This window comes from Tenrec ecaudatus, chromosome 4 (assembly GCF_050624435.1).
Source record: "Tenrec ecaudatus isolate mTenEca1 chromosome 4, mTenEca1.hap1, whole genome shotgun sequence".
Taxonomy (NCBI): domain Eukaryota; kingdom Metazoa; phylum Chordata; class Mammalia; order Afrosoricida; family Tenrecidae; genus Tenrec; species Tenrec ecaudatus.
Window position 1 is genome coordinate 8,932,074 of NC_134533.1, and position 14,635 is coordinate 8,946,708.

The 14,635-nt window shown below is 58.2% G+C and overlaps 1 protein-coding gene across 2 annotated transcripts; it reads left to right on the forward strand.

Annotated features, from left to right (window-relative positions):
• The first annotated feature begins 103 nt into the window (after positions 1–103).
• On the forward strand, positions 104–14,262 carry BAD (BCL2 associated agonist of cell death). 2 transcript variants are annotated; one of them, XM_075545524.1, is made up of 4 exons: positions 104–194; positions 447–641; positions 13,130–13,320; positions 13,808–14,262. In XM_075545524.1, the coding sequence occupies exons 2-4, from the start codon at positions 455–457 to the stop codon at positions 13,931–13,933; spliced, it is 504 nt and encodes a 167-aa protein (XP_075401639.1). In that variant the 5' UTR covers positions 104–194; positions 447–454; the 3' UTR covers positions 13,934–14,262. The 2 variants fall into 2 exon arrangements, with proteins under 2 accessions (XP_075401639.1, XP_075401641.1); XM_075545526.1 differs by having other exon boundaries at positions 182–294.
• The last annotated feature ends 373 nt before the right edge of the window (positions 14,263–14,635 follow it).

Sequence of the window (14,635 nt, forward strand, 5' to 3'; positions counted from 1 at the left end):
ACCAGCCGCGGTTTGGCGGCGGAGGCGGGGCCCACGCGGGTGGCCCCGCCCCCCGGCCCGCCCGAGCGACATCGCGAGAGCTGATTGGGCCAGGCCGGTGACAGTTTCCGTTGCCCAAGCAACGAGGGTAGGGCTCTCTCCGTCCCGCAGGGAGGCGGCAGGCCCGGGACCGGGGCCTCGAGTTCGGGCTTGGGGTGAGACTTGTGTGCCGGCACCCCGCGAGAGGCGGACTGGGCTGGGGTTCCGGGTGGGGGCCGGGGGCTGCCGCCCTGCACCAGTGCTCCGAGCGAAAATGTAGGCGTGGAACGGGCTGACCGCAGCCCACGGGTCTGGGAGGCAGGGCCCGCCTGGGGGCGGAGAGGAAGCCGGACACGCCTGTACGCGACCCCACCAGGTCTCGGTGTGCTCCAGCGGTACCATCACCACCCACCATCTTGTCTCCGCAGCCCAGAGCATGTTCCAGATCCCAGAGTTTGAGAAGAGTGACCAGGAAGACGTCAGTCCTGCAGATAGGGGCTTGGACCCCAGCATCGGAGGGGACTGGCCCTCAGGCCCCAGCAAGAGGCACCGCACAGCCCCAGACCCCCAGGGGGACGCCAGTCACCAGCCGGGACAGCCAACCCGCAGCGGCCACCATGGAGGTAGGCACCCCCAATACTAGCACCCGCCAAGTAGCTCACTGCCACACTTGCTGGCGGGCTTTGGGGGCAGCAGTAGCCTCTCCGGGGGCCCCCATTGCTTTTCTGCAAGCAGGGAGGGCCGTGACTCCCTGCCGTCGGAGTTTGTCTGGATGATCAGAAGCAGCAATGTATAGGAAGCATTCCCAGAGAGCTGGCATGTAGGCTCAACAATAGCAAACAGTAACTGTTACTGCAGGGCCCAGCCAGAAATCACTGAGGCACAGTGGGACAGCCAGAAAGGGGAAGTGACTTGCCTAAGGTCACCCTTGCTTGGCAGTAGACAGTGGTAGACAGGAGTGCTGGAAGGTTCCTCCATGCCTGCCCCTAGGCTGTGTGTTTTCCTAGGCCTGGGCTATCCTTGCGCAGTAGCCAGGGGCAGTGGTCCCCCAAGTGGCAGACAGCCCTCCCAGATGGCGGCCGAGTGGGGGCTGGCAGCTGCCCTTCTGCACGGAAGGATGGGGCTACTGATAGGCAGGAGCCATTTCTCTGTAATCTCTAGTGTCCCGCAGAGACTTTTGGAAAACAGAGCAGGTGGGTGCCGTTTCCCTCGAGAACTGGAAGGCTAGGCCCTCTCCCCTGCCCTCTGTGAGCTAGGTAGCCCACGCTCAGGTTTTCTCAGCTGTTTTTTCTGCTCTCCACTGTTTTCTGTTTAGGTGGGCCCCCTCGGCACCCGAGTGGTGCAAACAGTGAAGCATTTAACTGAAAGCTAGCCACTCCCCAGTGCCGCCGTGTGGAGGCTGCCTGTGCGGGGTCTCAATGACCCAGGCATGCGGAGGTGGTCCTGTGAGGTCGGAGGCGGCAGTAGCAGTGGAGTGAGTGAGTGATCGTGAGGTCAATAGACCCGGACACCAAATCCATTGCACAGCCTTCAGTCGACGACCCTAGAGTAAGGTCACCAGATTTTAACATTGGTAAAGCGGGACACCATTGATAACACTCAGATCCAGGCGAAATAGCCACATGGCAGCCGAAAACCCCTATACCTTAGTTTGTCGTGCATTCTTTCAAAAAAATTGGGACTTTTTAAAAACGCTGCGAGACGTGGGGAAAATGGTTTTAAAATGTTAGAGGGCAAAGCAGACCTGCCCCTATGGGTTTCTGAGACCTTAAATCTCGTCTTTCTCCCTCAGAGAGGCTCGTGGGTTCAAACCACTGACCTGGTCGTAGCAGTTCAATGCATAGCCCACGACGCCAGCAGGACTCATGTTACACTGGCCTAGAAAGAGCCAAGTCAAGTATCACTTCAGGGAACTTGGTTTCTACAACCAGAACCATGGAGTTGCCCTTAACAGATGTGGAGTGGAGGGGTGGGGGTGGTGAGCCCTGTGTGAGTCCTTCAGAGGGGCGTTTCTAGTAGGGAAAGGCTCAGGTGTTTATAAATCAGGAGTTGTCAGCCTTTCAGTGTATGGGGGCCCACGAGTCTGGAAGCAGCAAACACCAGGGAGGTGACAGCTGGAGGAGAAGTGTGGGGCTGGAGGACCAGGTCTGGGTTCCAACATTAAGTGGAGGTGAGAGGAGGAACCGGCAAAGGAGACAGAGAAGGGGGATGGACAGGAAAGAACTGAGCACGAGTGCTGGTCACTGCACATAGGCACGTGCTGGCCACTGCACATAGGCGCCTTGTGGGCACTGGACTGGGTAAGATGTTACTTAGGGAGAACGGGGTTGGCTGATGATAGCCACAGCCTGGGGCCATTTGACCAGGAGGGGAGGCCACGTGACCACAGCACATCCAGATAATGGGAAGAGAAGACTTGGAAGCAGAAGGGGGAAGCCTGCATTTGGCAGCCATGGTCCTGCAAAGGGTAGCAGGTGGCCAGGTGGCAGCTGAGGAGGCGACAACAGGTAAGACAGGTTGGTGTTTAAGACTGGGGAAGAAGCTAGCTGGTGATGAGGCCGCTATTGAAGGGAGCCCTTGGTGGCATGGTGGTTTACGTGTTGGGCCACCAACTACAAGGTCAGCAGTTCAAAACTGCCACCCGCTCTTTGGGAAACAAAGGAAGCTTTCTACTCCCATAAAGATTTATCATCTCGGAAACCTACAGGGCCATTTCTAACCTGCCCCATAGACTTGCTCCGAGTCCAAGTGGACTGGTGGGCAGTGAATTGTTTAGACTCCTAAGTCTGAAGTCACTAAGGGTCCTGCTTGGCTTGGTGGCAGGAAGGGCTTATCTGGGTGTATCCTTGTTGGAGGTAACTCTGGTGGCCTGGGTGTGAGTCAGACCCCGACTGCCTGGAGCAAGACCCTGGCCCCCTACCAGAAGTTCCTCTGACAGCCCTCGGTCACCCTCATGGCCCTGATCCCCCTCCAAAAGGTCTGCCCATCCCTAGGATGTTCCCATCTGCTGCCTGCCAGCCAGCCACATTCTGGTGACCTCCCACGTCCTTTCTAAGCTATCTCAGTAAACCCTTGGGCCCCGGGCTATGACCTGGCTCCCTTATCCAGATGATATGCCTCTGGTTATCTTGTCCATGCCCCCTTTTAAGATGCATTAGACCTTCTCTTTCAATGGACCAGGAAAGGTCACTGCAGTTCCCTCTTCCCGTTTCACAAACAGTATTTATCTTGCATAGATCCTATGAGCTCGTCTTCCCCTCAACTCCTGGCCCGAGGGCCTGTGGCTTTCCAACACAGTCATTGTTTAGGGAGGAGAACGTCCCTCTTTCTCTTTGGGAGCTGCTGCGGGTTTCAAACGGCCGGCCCACCATGCAACCGCATCCCAGCGCCTAACCAGGACACCACCAAGACCCTTCCCGAGACACTTAGGAAAGGGAAATTCTCAGTTGCTAACAACCACCACAAAGCCACCCCAGAAAGAAATCAAAGGACAGACCTCTCTGTTAAACTGTCCCCTAGCGAGGATGCCACCTAGGTGCCTAATCGAGCTGTGGGTTCCGAGCCGCCTCAGATGCATGCGAGAGCTGGACCGAGAGAGTCGGGAGGACCAAAGAGGACGCCTCGATGCCTTTGAACGAAGGCGCCAATGACAGTGATGAGGTGTACCGAGGACGGTACCAAGAGCTAACACACCCGTCTCGGCCGGCCGGCCAGATTGCGCCTTAGAAGGATACTCAGACGTCCTCCCAGGGACCCTTGGGTGTGTTACATGGTGGTACTAGGCTGCGCTGATCCGAAATGTCAGCAGTTGGAAACCACCAGCGGCTCTGGGCGCAAGGCAGGACTTTCTTCCATAGAGTTGCCATCTCAGAAACTAAGGGGCAGTTCTGCTCTGTCCTGCAAGGTCATTGTGTCAGCGTTCACTCAGTGGCAGTGTTTGGAGTTGTGTTTGTATCATGAAGGACAGTGTGCCTGGCAGAGTGGATGGTCAGTGAAGAAGGAGTGTGAAGGATTGACATAGGGACATGGGGACTGCAGCGATGGATCCGGGCGGCTAGTGAGGAAGGGTGGCACAGGACTGGGCAGGGGTTCCTTCCGTTGTGCATGAGGTGGGGATGAGTTGGAACCCACTGGGCAGCACCTTAGGACAGGGCAGAGGGCATTGTGCCATGGTACAGGGGTGATGACTGGAGGAGGGGGGAATGGTGGGAGGTGAGAGGAGGTGTGGCCTTCGAACCAAGAGCCTGTCTCTCTGGACACTTCTCTCTATATTTAGGGAGGTGGGGCATCAGCTCTGGGGTAGGAGGAGTGAGGGGGCTACAGGGGGAGAGTGGGAGGGGGGCCAGGGCTCTGTGACTTTGAACCTTTACTGTGAGACCCGGTGGCGCAGCTGAACCCGCTGGCAGAAGCTGCAGTTAGCCAGGGCTGTTTGTCCTGGGGCGTAGTGATTATGCTGGTCGGTCTAACCATAGGGCCAGCAGTTGGAAACCACCTGCCCCTCTGAGGGAGAAAGGCGGGGCGACATGGGCAGTTCCACCCTGTCCTGTAGGGCCGCTGTGAGGGGGCATCCCCTCGAGGGCAGAGAGCTGGGTTTGGGCTTGTCACAGGAGGCCCAGTGGCGCATGGGTCATGCGTCAGGCTGCTAACTTAGAGGTCATCGGTTTGAACCGCCGGCCATTCCGCAGGAGAAAGATGAGGCTGTCTACGCCCGTACGGAGTCACAGCCTCTGAGACCCCAAAAGACAGCCCTCCTCCGCCCTGTGGGGCCGCTACCAGTCACGCTCGATTCGATGGCCGTGAGTTTGGTGTGGATTTTGGTTTGTTGTGTGGGACCCTGGGGGCGTGCAGCTGCAGCAGCCGTGGCCGTGGGATTAGTAGCCAGAGGGAGGGTGCTGGACAGGCAGGTGGTACTCCAAGGGCAGGGGACAGGCTGGAGAAGACAGGTCTGCTGTGACGGGCAGCGAGGAGGTGTGGGTGGTACCTGTGGGAAGGAGTGTCCGAGAGCCAAGACCCTGGGAGAAGAAGGCAGTAGAGGTGACAGAGGTTGAGAATGGGCTGAAATATCAGTAAGGGGCCAGGCATGTCCACCCAGCTCTAGACCTGGCCCAAGGACTGGAGGGAGGAAACCAACCACCACCATCCTAGAGGGCAGGTGGGGGGACTTCGGTCAGCACTGAACTGTGGACCGCAGTCGGCAGCTGTTCAAACCGACCAGCCCCTCAGCCAGAGAAGGCTTACTGTCTCAGAAACCCTTTGGGGCAGTTCTACCCTGTCCTTCGGGGTCTGGGCGTGTCAGAAAGACTGCCAGGCCAGGAAATGGCTTGACCCCATTGAATCCTCCCACTGGGTCTCAATGCTGCCCCTAAAATATCCCACTGCTGCCAGGGGCCTACCGAGCCTCAGGACCCCCTCCTTGCATGTGGTCTCTGCACATTTCCCACCCAGTCCCTGGCTCCCCGGGACAGGGACCAAGCTGCTGGGAGCCGCGGTATGGCCCCGGGGCGCGGTGGCCCTCTGTGGGGAGGAGGGCGGTGAGAGAGCCGGAGAACTTCAGCTGTCTTAAGAGAATTCCTCGAGAGAGACTCTGGTGTTCCACATCCATAAACTCGACACAAGTGAGACCTTACCACGAGCCCCTCGATCCCGGGAATCCGGACTAGCAATTAAAATGGCAGAACCAGTTATGTAGGAAGTATCCAAGTAGGCAGCCTGGAGGGTCTTACCGGGAACTGGACACCTGGGGAGACCGACTGGGTCACCGCTTGGGCTTGGTCCCTTGGAGACTGGGGCCAGTCGGCGGCCGGAGAAAGTCTGTTTCGCCTGCTCCCTCGCTGGCGAGTGGCTATGCGTCCGCACAGCAGGGGCCGGTGTGACGTCCAGGAGCAGCCTTGTGTATGACTCCTCCAGAGCTGGAGGACCTGCGTGACGCATCTCTTAAAGATTAGAGATTAGCCGCTCCTGCGGTCCACGCCACTTTACAAACACTGAACTTCTCCGGCTCCTTTTTAGCACGGCCCAATCGAATACGCCAGGGGGACTCGATGGTTCATTGCGTTGTTGCCACGGTCCACGAGAGGTGCACGTTTCTCTCAACATCCCGCAGGTGACGGGCTCAGAGCTTGAAAAGGCATGCGCGTTTCTCTAAGTGCATCTCCTGAGCATGGGGGGGTGGGGGCGCTGGCCTGCCGAAAGAAAGGCCCATAATTCAGACCCACCCACGACCCCGGAGAAAAGATAAGATTGACAGCCTCTTCTGGAAACCCCACCAGGGCCCTCCCCAGTCGCGATGAGTCGGAACTGAATGATGGCAAGGGGGTGGATTAGAAGCATCAGTGACTGCTACGGGTGCTGCTGGAACGTACCGTAGGAAGGAAGGAGAGGAGGGAGGGAGGGCAGGGGGAGAAGTGGCCTGGCCTCTGGCTCTGGGCTAGACCGCCAGGGTCCAGCCATTGCACTAACTTTTCCTAGCCAGCTGAGCCTGTTGGTTAACTTGTGCTGCCTCAGGCCCCACCCCAACCCCCACCTGAAACAGAAACAGAACCAGTCCCCATCTCCCTGGGCTGCAGCGGGGCAGTACTTACAAGCAGTACCAGATAGCAGGAACTGCTGGGTCAGCACTTGTACTTTGGAACCAGGGCCGGTAGCTGTGGGCAGGTCCCAACTCCTGGGTAGGCCTGGCTGGTGTGTACTCTCAAGGGGCTGGTTTTCTCAGCAGTCAATCGCCAGGCCTTTCTGCCACGAGGTTTTTGGGCAAACTTGACCCACCAGCCTTTGGGTTCCCAGCTGATGGACTTGAACCGTCTCTGTCCCGCCAAGCCTCCTGCTCCTTTCGTGACTCTGGTGATGATGGTGACTGGCTAGTTGTGAATATTGCTCCTCCAAGTTGGCCTCAGCTCCAAGCACGTTTCAGGTGCTGTGGGTTAGGCATTCAGCTGCTAAACCTCAGGTCAACAGTTCAAGGCTGTCAGGTGCTCCACAGGAGAAAGGCAGGGCTGTCTTTCACGAATGGGTAACTGTGCGTCAGATGGGGCCCACTAAAGGCCCTGGGGCAGCATTGTACAGTCCCCCATCTTCCCAGTGGCAGTCAAGGGAAGTCTGGTCGAGGCTACACCAAAGAGCTTGGACTTTCTCGTGTAGGCAGTGGGAAGTGGGGGTGAGGCACCGAAGGGGCTGAGCCAGCGGTTCTCAACCTGTGTGTCATGGCCCCTTTGGGGGGTGTTGAAGGACCCTTTCACAGGGGCCGCCCAATTCATCACAATAGCAAAACGACAGTGAAGTAGCAACGAAAATGTTATGGTTGGGGGTCACCCCCACCTGAGGAACTGTATGAAAGGGTCACGGCGTGAGGAAGGCTGAGAACCCCTGTTCTAAGCAGAAAGCAGGGCTAACTGGGCTTTCCACCACGTTCCGGCAGCTCACCAGCGTGAGCTTGGAGTGATTTTTCCATTAGGTTTTTCAAGGAAGCCTCAAGAGGCCTCATCTTGTGAGACACATGGGAAAATGATGTGAAATTCACTTGTCAGTGCCCCGTTCATTCGTGGTCTAGGGCTGCAAACCGCCGTGTGATGTTTGAATTCGTGTTCTCCACAAGACCTTTCCAGGAGCCCAGGTGGTGTAGTAGTTAGCGTGGGACAGCTAAGTGCAAGGTCAGCGGTTTGAAATCACCAGCCGCTCTGCAGGAGAAAGAAGAGGCTCTCTGCTCCCTTAAAGAGCTACAGTCTCAGAAACTCACGGGGGCAGTTCTGCCCTGTCCTACAGGGTCACTGTGGGTCCACATTGACTGGGTGGCGGCGAGTTTGGGCTTTGGTAAATTATCTCTCTGAGTTCTAATATCCACCATCTTGGTTACACAGGACACACAGACAAAAATGAATGATTTACTAAGGAAATTAACAAGTGGCAATGCCAGGGAGAAGTGTCCGGGCTGCCTGGCAAAATCAGGACAGGTTACAGAGTTCTCCCAGGCCCACGAATAAACGCCCAGAGCTTCATCACTGCGCTGTAAGCCTGTCTAAAGGCATTCGTTTAGTTCAAGCCCAACTCCCTGAATCAAGTGCCCGGAGGCACCTAACTCCAGTAAGCTTCAGCCCAGAGGAACTCCCCTCCACCTCTGTGGGTCAGCAAGCCCAGCGTCCCCCACTCCACAAGCCAGCCTCTTGCACCGAAGCACTCGATGCCCTTGCTCCGTGGGAAGCCCATCCCTCTGCGCCAAGCGCTGGCTCCTGGTTCTGTCGCTCTTGCTAGTCCTGAGAGCCCTCCTCCTGCCTCCCAGAGGGCTCACTGTGGGCACAGCAGGCGGGCACTCCAGGGAAGCTGGCACAGGTGAATCCGACCAGTCGCTCCCCAGGAAAAGGCTTTCTGGTGAAAGTTGGAGACTTTGGCCCAAAGAACCACATAAAATAACTCGCTGGCCCTACAGTGCTTTAACCTCGCAGCCGAGCAGCAGCGACCAGGACCAAATGGCCCTTGTGCTAGTTGTGTTCTGATACCACCAGCTCCCAGCCGGGGGGGGGGGGCATGTCCTTCTTGGGCCCATGGGCTGATAGGCTTTGGCACTTCGTGGCTTGTGCAGCCACCGCCGCCCCCCTTACCCCCTTCACCCAGTGGAAGCCAGACCTGGGGGCGAGGCCTGGCCAGTGGCCTGCTTGCTCCAGTGAGTCCTGCCTGCAGCACCCGCTCCACATGTGGGCTTGCATGTAGGTGTGTATCCTGGGCGTGTGGATACACGCATATTTGGGTTGGAACAGCTGAGGGTGAAGAAGGCGAAGAAACTTGTCCCAAGCTAGCACAGACATCAGGAGCCTAGGCCGCATCTGGACCCTGCCCTGCCTGATGGTGCTGCTTCTCCGCCTGGAATTTTCTAGAACAGCAGCATGCTCATTGTGTACAGATTCTTACATAAGCAGGACTTCCATGTGCAGAGGCCTAAAGCGGAAAGAACGGATGGCTGGAGAGGCTGGGGCGGGGGGAGGTGGCACTGCCAGCCACCCAGCCAAGCTCTAGGGAGGTGGGGGATTGAGTCTGCAGGTCTGGGCACCCACCCGGGCTCACACCCAGAGTGAAGAAGGGAAAGGGTGAGAGCTGACCCAAGGTAGGCAGGCTTGACCCTGCTCCAGCCCCGAGCCCCTCCTCCCCAGGGTGCTCCTGGGAAAGGCAAGGCCTTAGGTTTGTCTCGTAAATTGAAGGATATGTTGAAACTTCAGTGGGCACCCTGGATGCCATGGCCTGGCATTGCTCAACTCCGGGCTTTGGGAGACAGTAGGCTCTGGGCCGAGAGCCCAGGGGGTCCTTCCCTCTGCCCCATCCCACAGGCCCCCAATTGGCCCACGCTGGGGCTGGAGGGAGCCTGAGAACCTGATGGTTGGCACGCAGCCTCTTGGAGCCCGGGAGTTAGAGAATTGGTCCATGGTCTCACAGCAGCAAGTGGAGGTGGGGTCCACCAGGTACTGAGCCCTCCTCCGCAGCCCCCCCTGCTCTTTTCCATTTTGGTTTCTAGTTCCTCCTGCCCCCCACCCCCATCCTGATTCAGTGGGCGGGGCGTGAGGTGTTTGTTGCCTGCCTCTGCGCAGCGTAGCCCTGGTGGGTCCAAGCTCAGGGGTAGCTCTGCTGACCGGCAAGGGTAGGTCAAGATCAAGATATTCACTCCCAGCAACCCCCCCACACGCTTCCCAATCTAGCCTAAATCTTATCTCAGCCTCTCCCTGTCGCTCTTCCATTCTGTTCCCTAGCTCTGGGGCATGGAGTTCCTGGAAGGAGTTTTAGGGCCTAGTGAGATGTTGGGTGTGGTTGCCAAGAAGTGAGTGGGGGAGGGGCGATGACACAGCACACAGGCCAGATAAGCCTGAAGCCTGTGTGCAAGATACTCTTTACACTCTCCTGTGGGTGACCTTTGTACAACCACCTGAGGTGAGGGAAGCAGGCTCAGAGTCCAAGGGTGAGTGAATCAACCCTGGGAAGGGGCACACTGAATTCCAAGGAATCTGGGAACCTTCCCATGTGTGCCCCTGGGCAGGTATCTAACCTCTTCTGATCCTCTGCTTCCATCTGTAAAATGGGACCAATGGCTTTCACCTCTCAGAATGGCTAGGATGAGGTCATGGCCAGGGCCTCTGTGATGCTGCTGGTGCCGTCCAGTGAGTCCCAGGCCTGGTAGGACCCCTGCCCAGTCACACACCGGCCTCCCAGCGTTTGCGATGTTGGAGCCCATGGGGACAGCCATTGTGTCTGTCCATCTCACTGAGGGGCCTCCTCTGCCACCGACCTTCTGCTTCGCCAAGCATGACGGCCTTCTCCAGGGACTGGCCTCTCCGCTGGCTCACCCAGTAGGCACACAAAGCCTCATGATCCTTGCTCCTAAGGGACGTTGCTGGCTGTACTCCCTCCAAGACCAACTTGTTCGTTCTTCCAGTGGTCATGGTACAGTCAGTACTCCTCACCGGCACAGGAAGGAATTCAAGGACATCCATCCTGTGGCCTCCCTTGTTTTCTGTGCCCAGCTGATGCAAGTATATGAGGCCACTGGAAAGGCCATCACGTGGGTCAGCGCACCTCAGCCTTCAGCGTGACAGCTTTGCTCTCTAGCACTTGAAAGTGGAGTACATCGCTCCATCTCCGGACTGCTACTTAGAGTGAGCTCCCCGACGCGTTGTAATTGCCTCACAGAACCCACAGACCATACTCAGAGCTAGGAGGGCTTGGGGAGGGAAGTAACAGGGTGGAATTGAGGATAGGGTCCGTTGATCAGAGCAATTTCTTCTTTTCTCACCTTTGAAATTGTGGATTGGATGCAGGTCTCCAGCGCAGATACCATCATTTAGCCGGCTTCCCCGTTTCTTTCGACTCCTCCTTTCCTAAGAGAGCCCTGGTAGGCGTCCTGGGTTTCCTGTTGGGCTAACCACAAGGTCAGCAGTTCAAAACCGCCAGCTACTCCATGGGAGAAAGATGAGGCATGCTTAGTCTCAGAAAGCCACAGGGGTTTGGGGGACCCTGTCTTATTGGGGCCCCTCGGAGTCAGATTTACCACAGTGGCAGTGAGTTTGGTCTTGGTTGTCTTCTTTCCTAACTCTTCTGAAGGTGTTGCCTTCGGGCAAATGCTGCCCTTTTCATCAGACACGATGGACTGTTCTAAGGTGTGGTGCCTCACTGGCATTCCTGTTCTTGAGGACTTGTCTATTATAGTCTGGCTGAAATTTGAGCCACAGTGTGATTCAGTTCCAGACCTCAAAGGTGACTTAGGGCCACAGTCTTGGGGGTGGGTGGGGGGGTCCTACCAGTAAGCCTGGTCCGTTTCATGATTTTGAGTTTTGCTCCACGATTTTCTCCCATACTCTTCCTCCTCACCTTCTCCTGAGATCCCTTTCAGAGCAGTTGGTATCCGGGCACCATCTAATTCTTCTGGTCTCGGGGTTGTGGAGAAGGAGGTCTGTGTGGCCCACTAGTCCATGGGAGTAAGTCTCCATCATTTCCATTCTGTCTTTCCCTCTGGACAGGGAGGCCAGTCTTTGCACCTGACAGTGCTAATGAGCTTTGAAGACCCCAGTCACAACTCACCCAAGTCCATTGTAAAACATTCTCTTTGTGAGCCAAGGTATTCCACTTGATGTAGGTTATCTCCTCTTCCCCGTCCCCCAGCCCCAGACTATGGTCCTGAGCCCCCAGGCCCAGTGACTCAGTCCCTCAAGGTGTTTAGTTATGGCTGAGATTTCCTAACTTTGTCCTTGGGACACCTTCTTCTTGCCCTCTGCCTCTGGGCCCTGCTGGTGGCCTTGCTGCCATTGGGTTCTGCCAGGCAGGGCCCCCGCTGGGGTCTTCTTAGGCCAGTATGTAACTCGGAGCTCTGTGGGTCAGCAAGCCATCCTGCACAGCACACTCTCTTTGCTTTCTTCCTTTGAACCAACGTTGTCTTGTGACTTCGGTACAAGTGTATAGACCCAATGAGGTGTCCATTCAACAGGCTGCCCTTGTGATCTCAGGTGGCGCATTGTTCTGTGGCCTGTGCAGCCATCTTTTGGTTGAAAGGAGCCACCACAGTTGGTGCTGCTGCACTGCTGGTTCTTCCTGTGTTGTGTTACAGCGCCAGTCTAGGGTAGCGGTTCTCAATCTGTGGGGACTGAACGACCCTTTCACAGGGGTCGCCCTATTCATGACAGTAGCAAAATGACAGTGATAAAGTAGCAATGAAAATAACTTTATGGTTCAAGCAGGGGGGGGGGATGGTCACCGCAACATGAGGAACTGTATGAAAGGGTTGCTGCATGAGGAAGGTTGAGAACCAGTGGTCTAGGAGGCTCCCAGGGCAGGAATCCCCCAGCCCTATGGGTGTGCTCCATTTGGGTCCCTTCTTTCTTGATGGCCTTGAGGTCCCTGTGTCCTCTCTAGCTGATTTCAAGCCTAGCGGAATGGCAAAGCTGACCAATTCCCTCATTTGACTTCAACAGACTTCATTTGCATTCATTTACATTGTTGGCAATCTATTCAATCCCTTTAGTGGGCCACAAGCACCTCATCTGCATAGCCCCATCCAGTCATTTATTTGGTGGCAGCAACAAAGACTAGGGAGAGAAGAACCCTGTTCTTTAGTCATTCACTCCACCAGTCTGGGCCCCCATAGCACTACAAGCTGACACATGCACATAGTGGGCCCCACAAAGAGATCCTAAAACAGTCAACAGTTGGTGAGCGATTTCTCCACCACAGAGGCTGGAGGGGCACACACAGGCCCTTGTTCTCCAGGGACCCAACGTTTTGTAAAGGTGACAGTAAGAGAACACAGTGTCCCTGGAGACTGGTTTCCCTGATGGACTAAGGACTCAGGAGCCTGCTGGGAAGTCCCAGGAAGGGAGTACAAGAAGCCCAGGTGGCGGCGCCTTTAGGCTGCTGACCTGCCCCTGCATGTCCCGATAGGTTCCACTCCAGGGCACAGAACCAAAGGTCTCGTTGTGCACCAAGAGGCTTGCCTGGTACAGGAGTTCAAGAAAACCTGTGGAGGGTTAGTGAGAACCGCGATCTTGGCGAGCCGGCTCGTGCTGGTTGCGGTGGGCAGTGCCACAGCTGAGGCAGGGCGGGGGGGGGGGTGCCAGGCTCACATCGCACCGCCTCGTGGCCTCTGCAGGCGCGGGGGCTGTGGAACCCCGGAGTCGCCACAGCTCCTACCCCACGGGGTCTGAAGAGGACGACGGGCTGGAGGAAGAGCTCAGCCCCTTCCGGGGCCGCTCGCGCTCCGCGCCGCCCAACCTCTGGGCCGCACAGCGCTATGGTCGCGAGCTCCGCAGGATGAGCGACGAGTTCGAGGGCTCCTTCAAGGTGAGCGCGGGCCTCCAGCACCACCACCCTCCCCCCGGGGCCCGGGACCTGTGGCCCCACGTCCTCCTACCTACGCCAGCCGGCCCCTTCCCGAGTCCCGGGACATGCTGGGATTTGTAGTCCGTGCCCTTCGCCCCGCCCTCCCAGTCCCTAGGCCTGTCGGGAGCTGTAGTCCTGACCCCGCCCTTTCCGCAGTAACTTTCCGTTGCCGAGCCCTCTCCAGGCGGCCGCGGAGACCCGGACCCCACTTGCCCTGCAAAGCTCGCGAGCTCCAAACCCCGCCAGCCGGAGTGCTGACGGCCACGCGGGGTCCTGGCGTCCCGCGGCCGGCCGCTGGGCGGGGCTTCTGGGGCTTGTAGTCCTAACGCCATTCCCCAGGGCAGTGTCCCCTCGGCGGCAGGCGCCCTCTTCCCCCAGGTCCTTCCGGAAGCTGGAGGGACCGGGCTCGGACGCCCGCTGAGCTAGCCCTTCTCTCCCCACTCCGAAGGGTCTTCCTCGCCCGAAGAGCGCGGGTACAGCGACGCAGATGCGGCAGAGCCCCAGCTGGACACGCGTCATCCAGTCCTGGTGGGATCGCAACTTGGGCAGAGGCGGCTCCGCCCCCTCCCAGTGACGTTCCCGCCCGGAGGACCTCGCGCCCGTCGCCGCGGCGGCCCCCTCCGATGCGGGCGGAAGTCGGCCGCAGCCAAGGATCCGCGCTGGCCCGCGAAGGAGTCCGTTTGAACCGGAGCCCGCCTCCTTCCGGGCCGGCGCCACCGAGGGCTCGGCCCCGAGGGCAGGTCCAGTGGCTGTGGCCCGCCCCCAGGCGCCTCCCCTCCCTCTTCCCTGCGCCCAGGAAGGGGCCGGGATTGACCATTGCTGCACAGGCGTCCTGTGCGCCCCGCTGATGCTGCAGCCACGACGCTCGCGCTTCCACGTGCGAATAAAGCCCGCATCCGTGCCTCCCGGTGCCCCGTCATTTGTGGCTTCGCGGGCAGGGCGCGAGCTGACGCGGGGACGTGTGGGGAAAGCAGGCGCGTGAAGCAGTTTGCCCAGACCCGTGGCCAGGGGGCCGAGGTGGGGGCTCCCGGCCGCAGAGACCGCCCCACTGACCTCCGGGTCCTTCCCTCTAGTGTGGTAATTGGGAACCGCAGCCCAGCTGGCCACCAGAATGCCTCGCTCTGCAAACCACTCTGCAAACCGTGCCGCGGCCCCCCAGGGAGGGTCATTTGTTCCTATGTGGGTCAGTCCTTGTGAGCAGCTACTGTGGCAGGCGCCAGGCCAGAGCAGCGGGGGCGGGGAGGGCGGGAGGCCGGCCAAACTTCCAGTGGCCTGG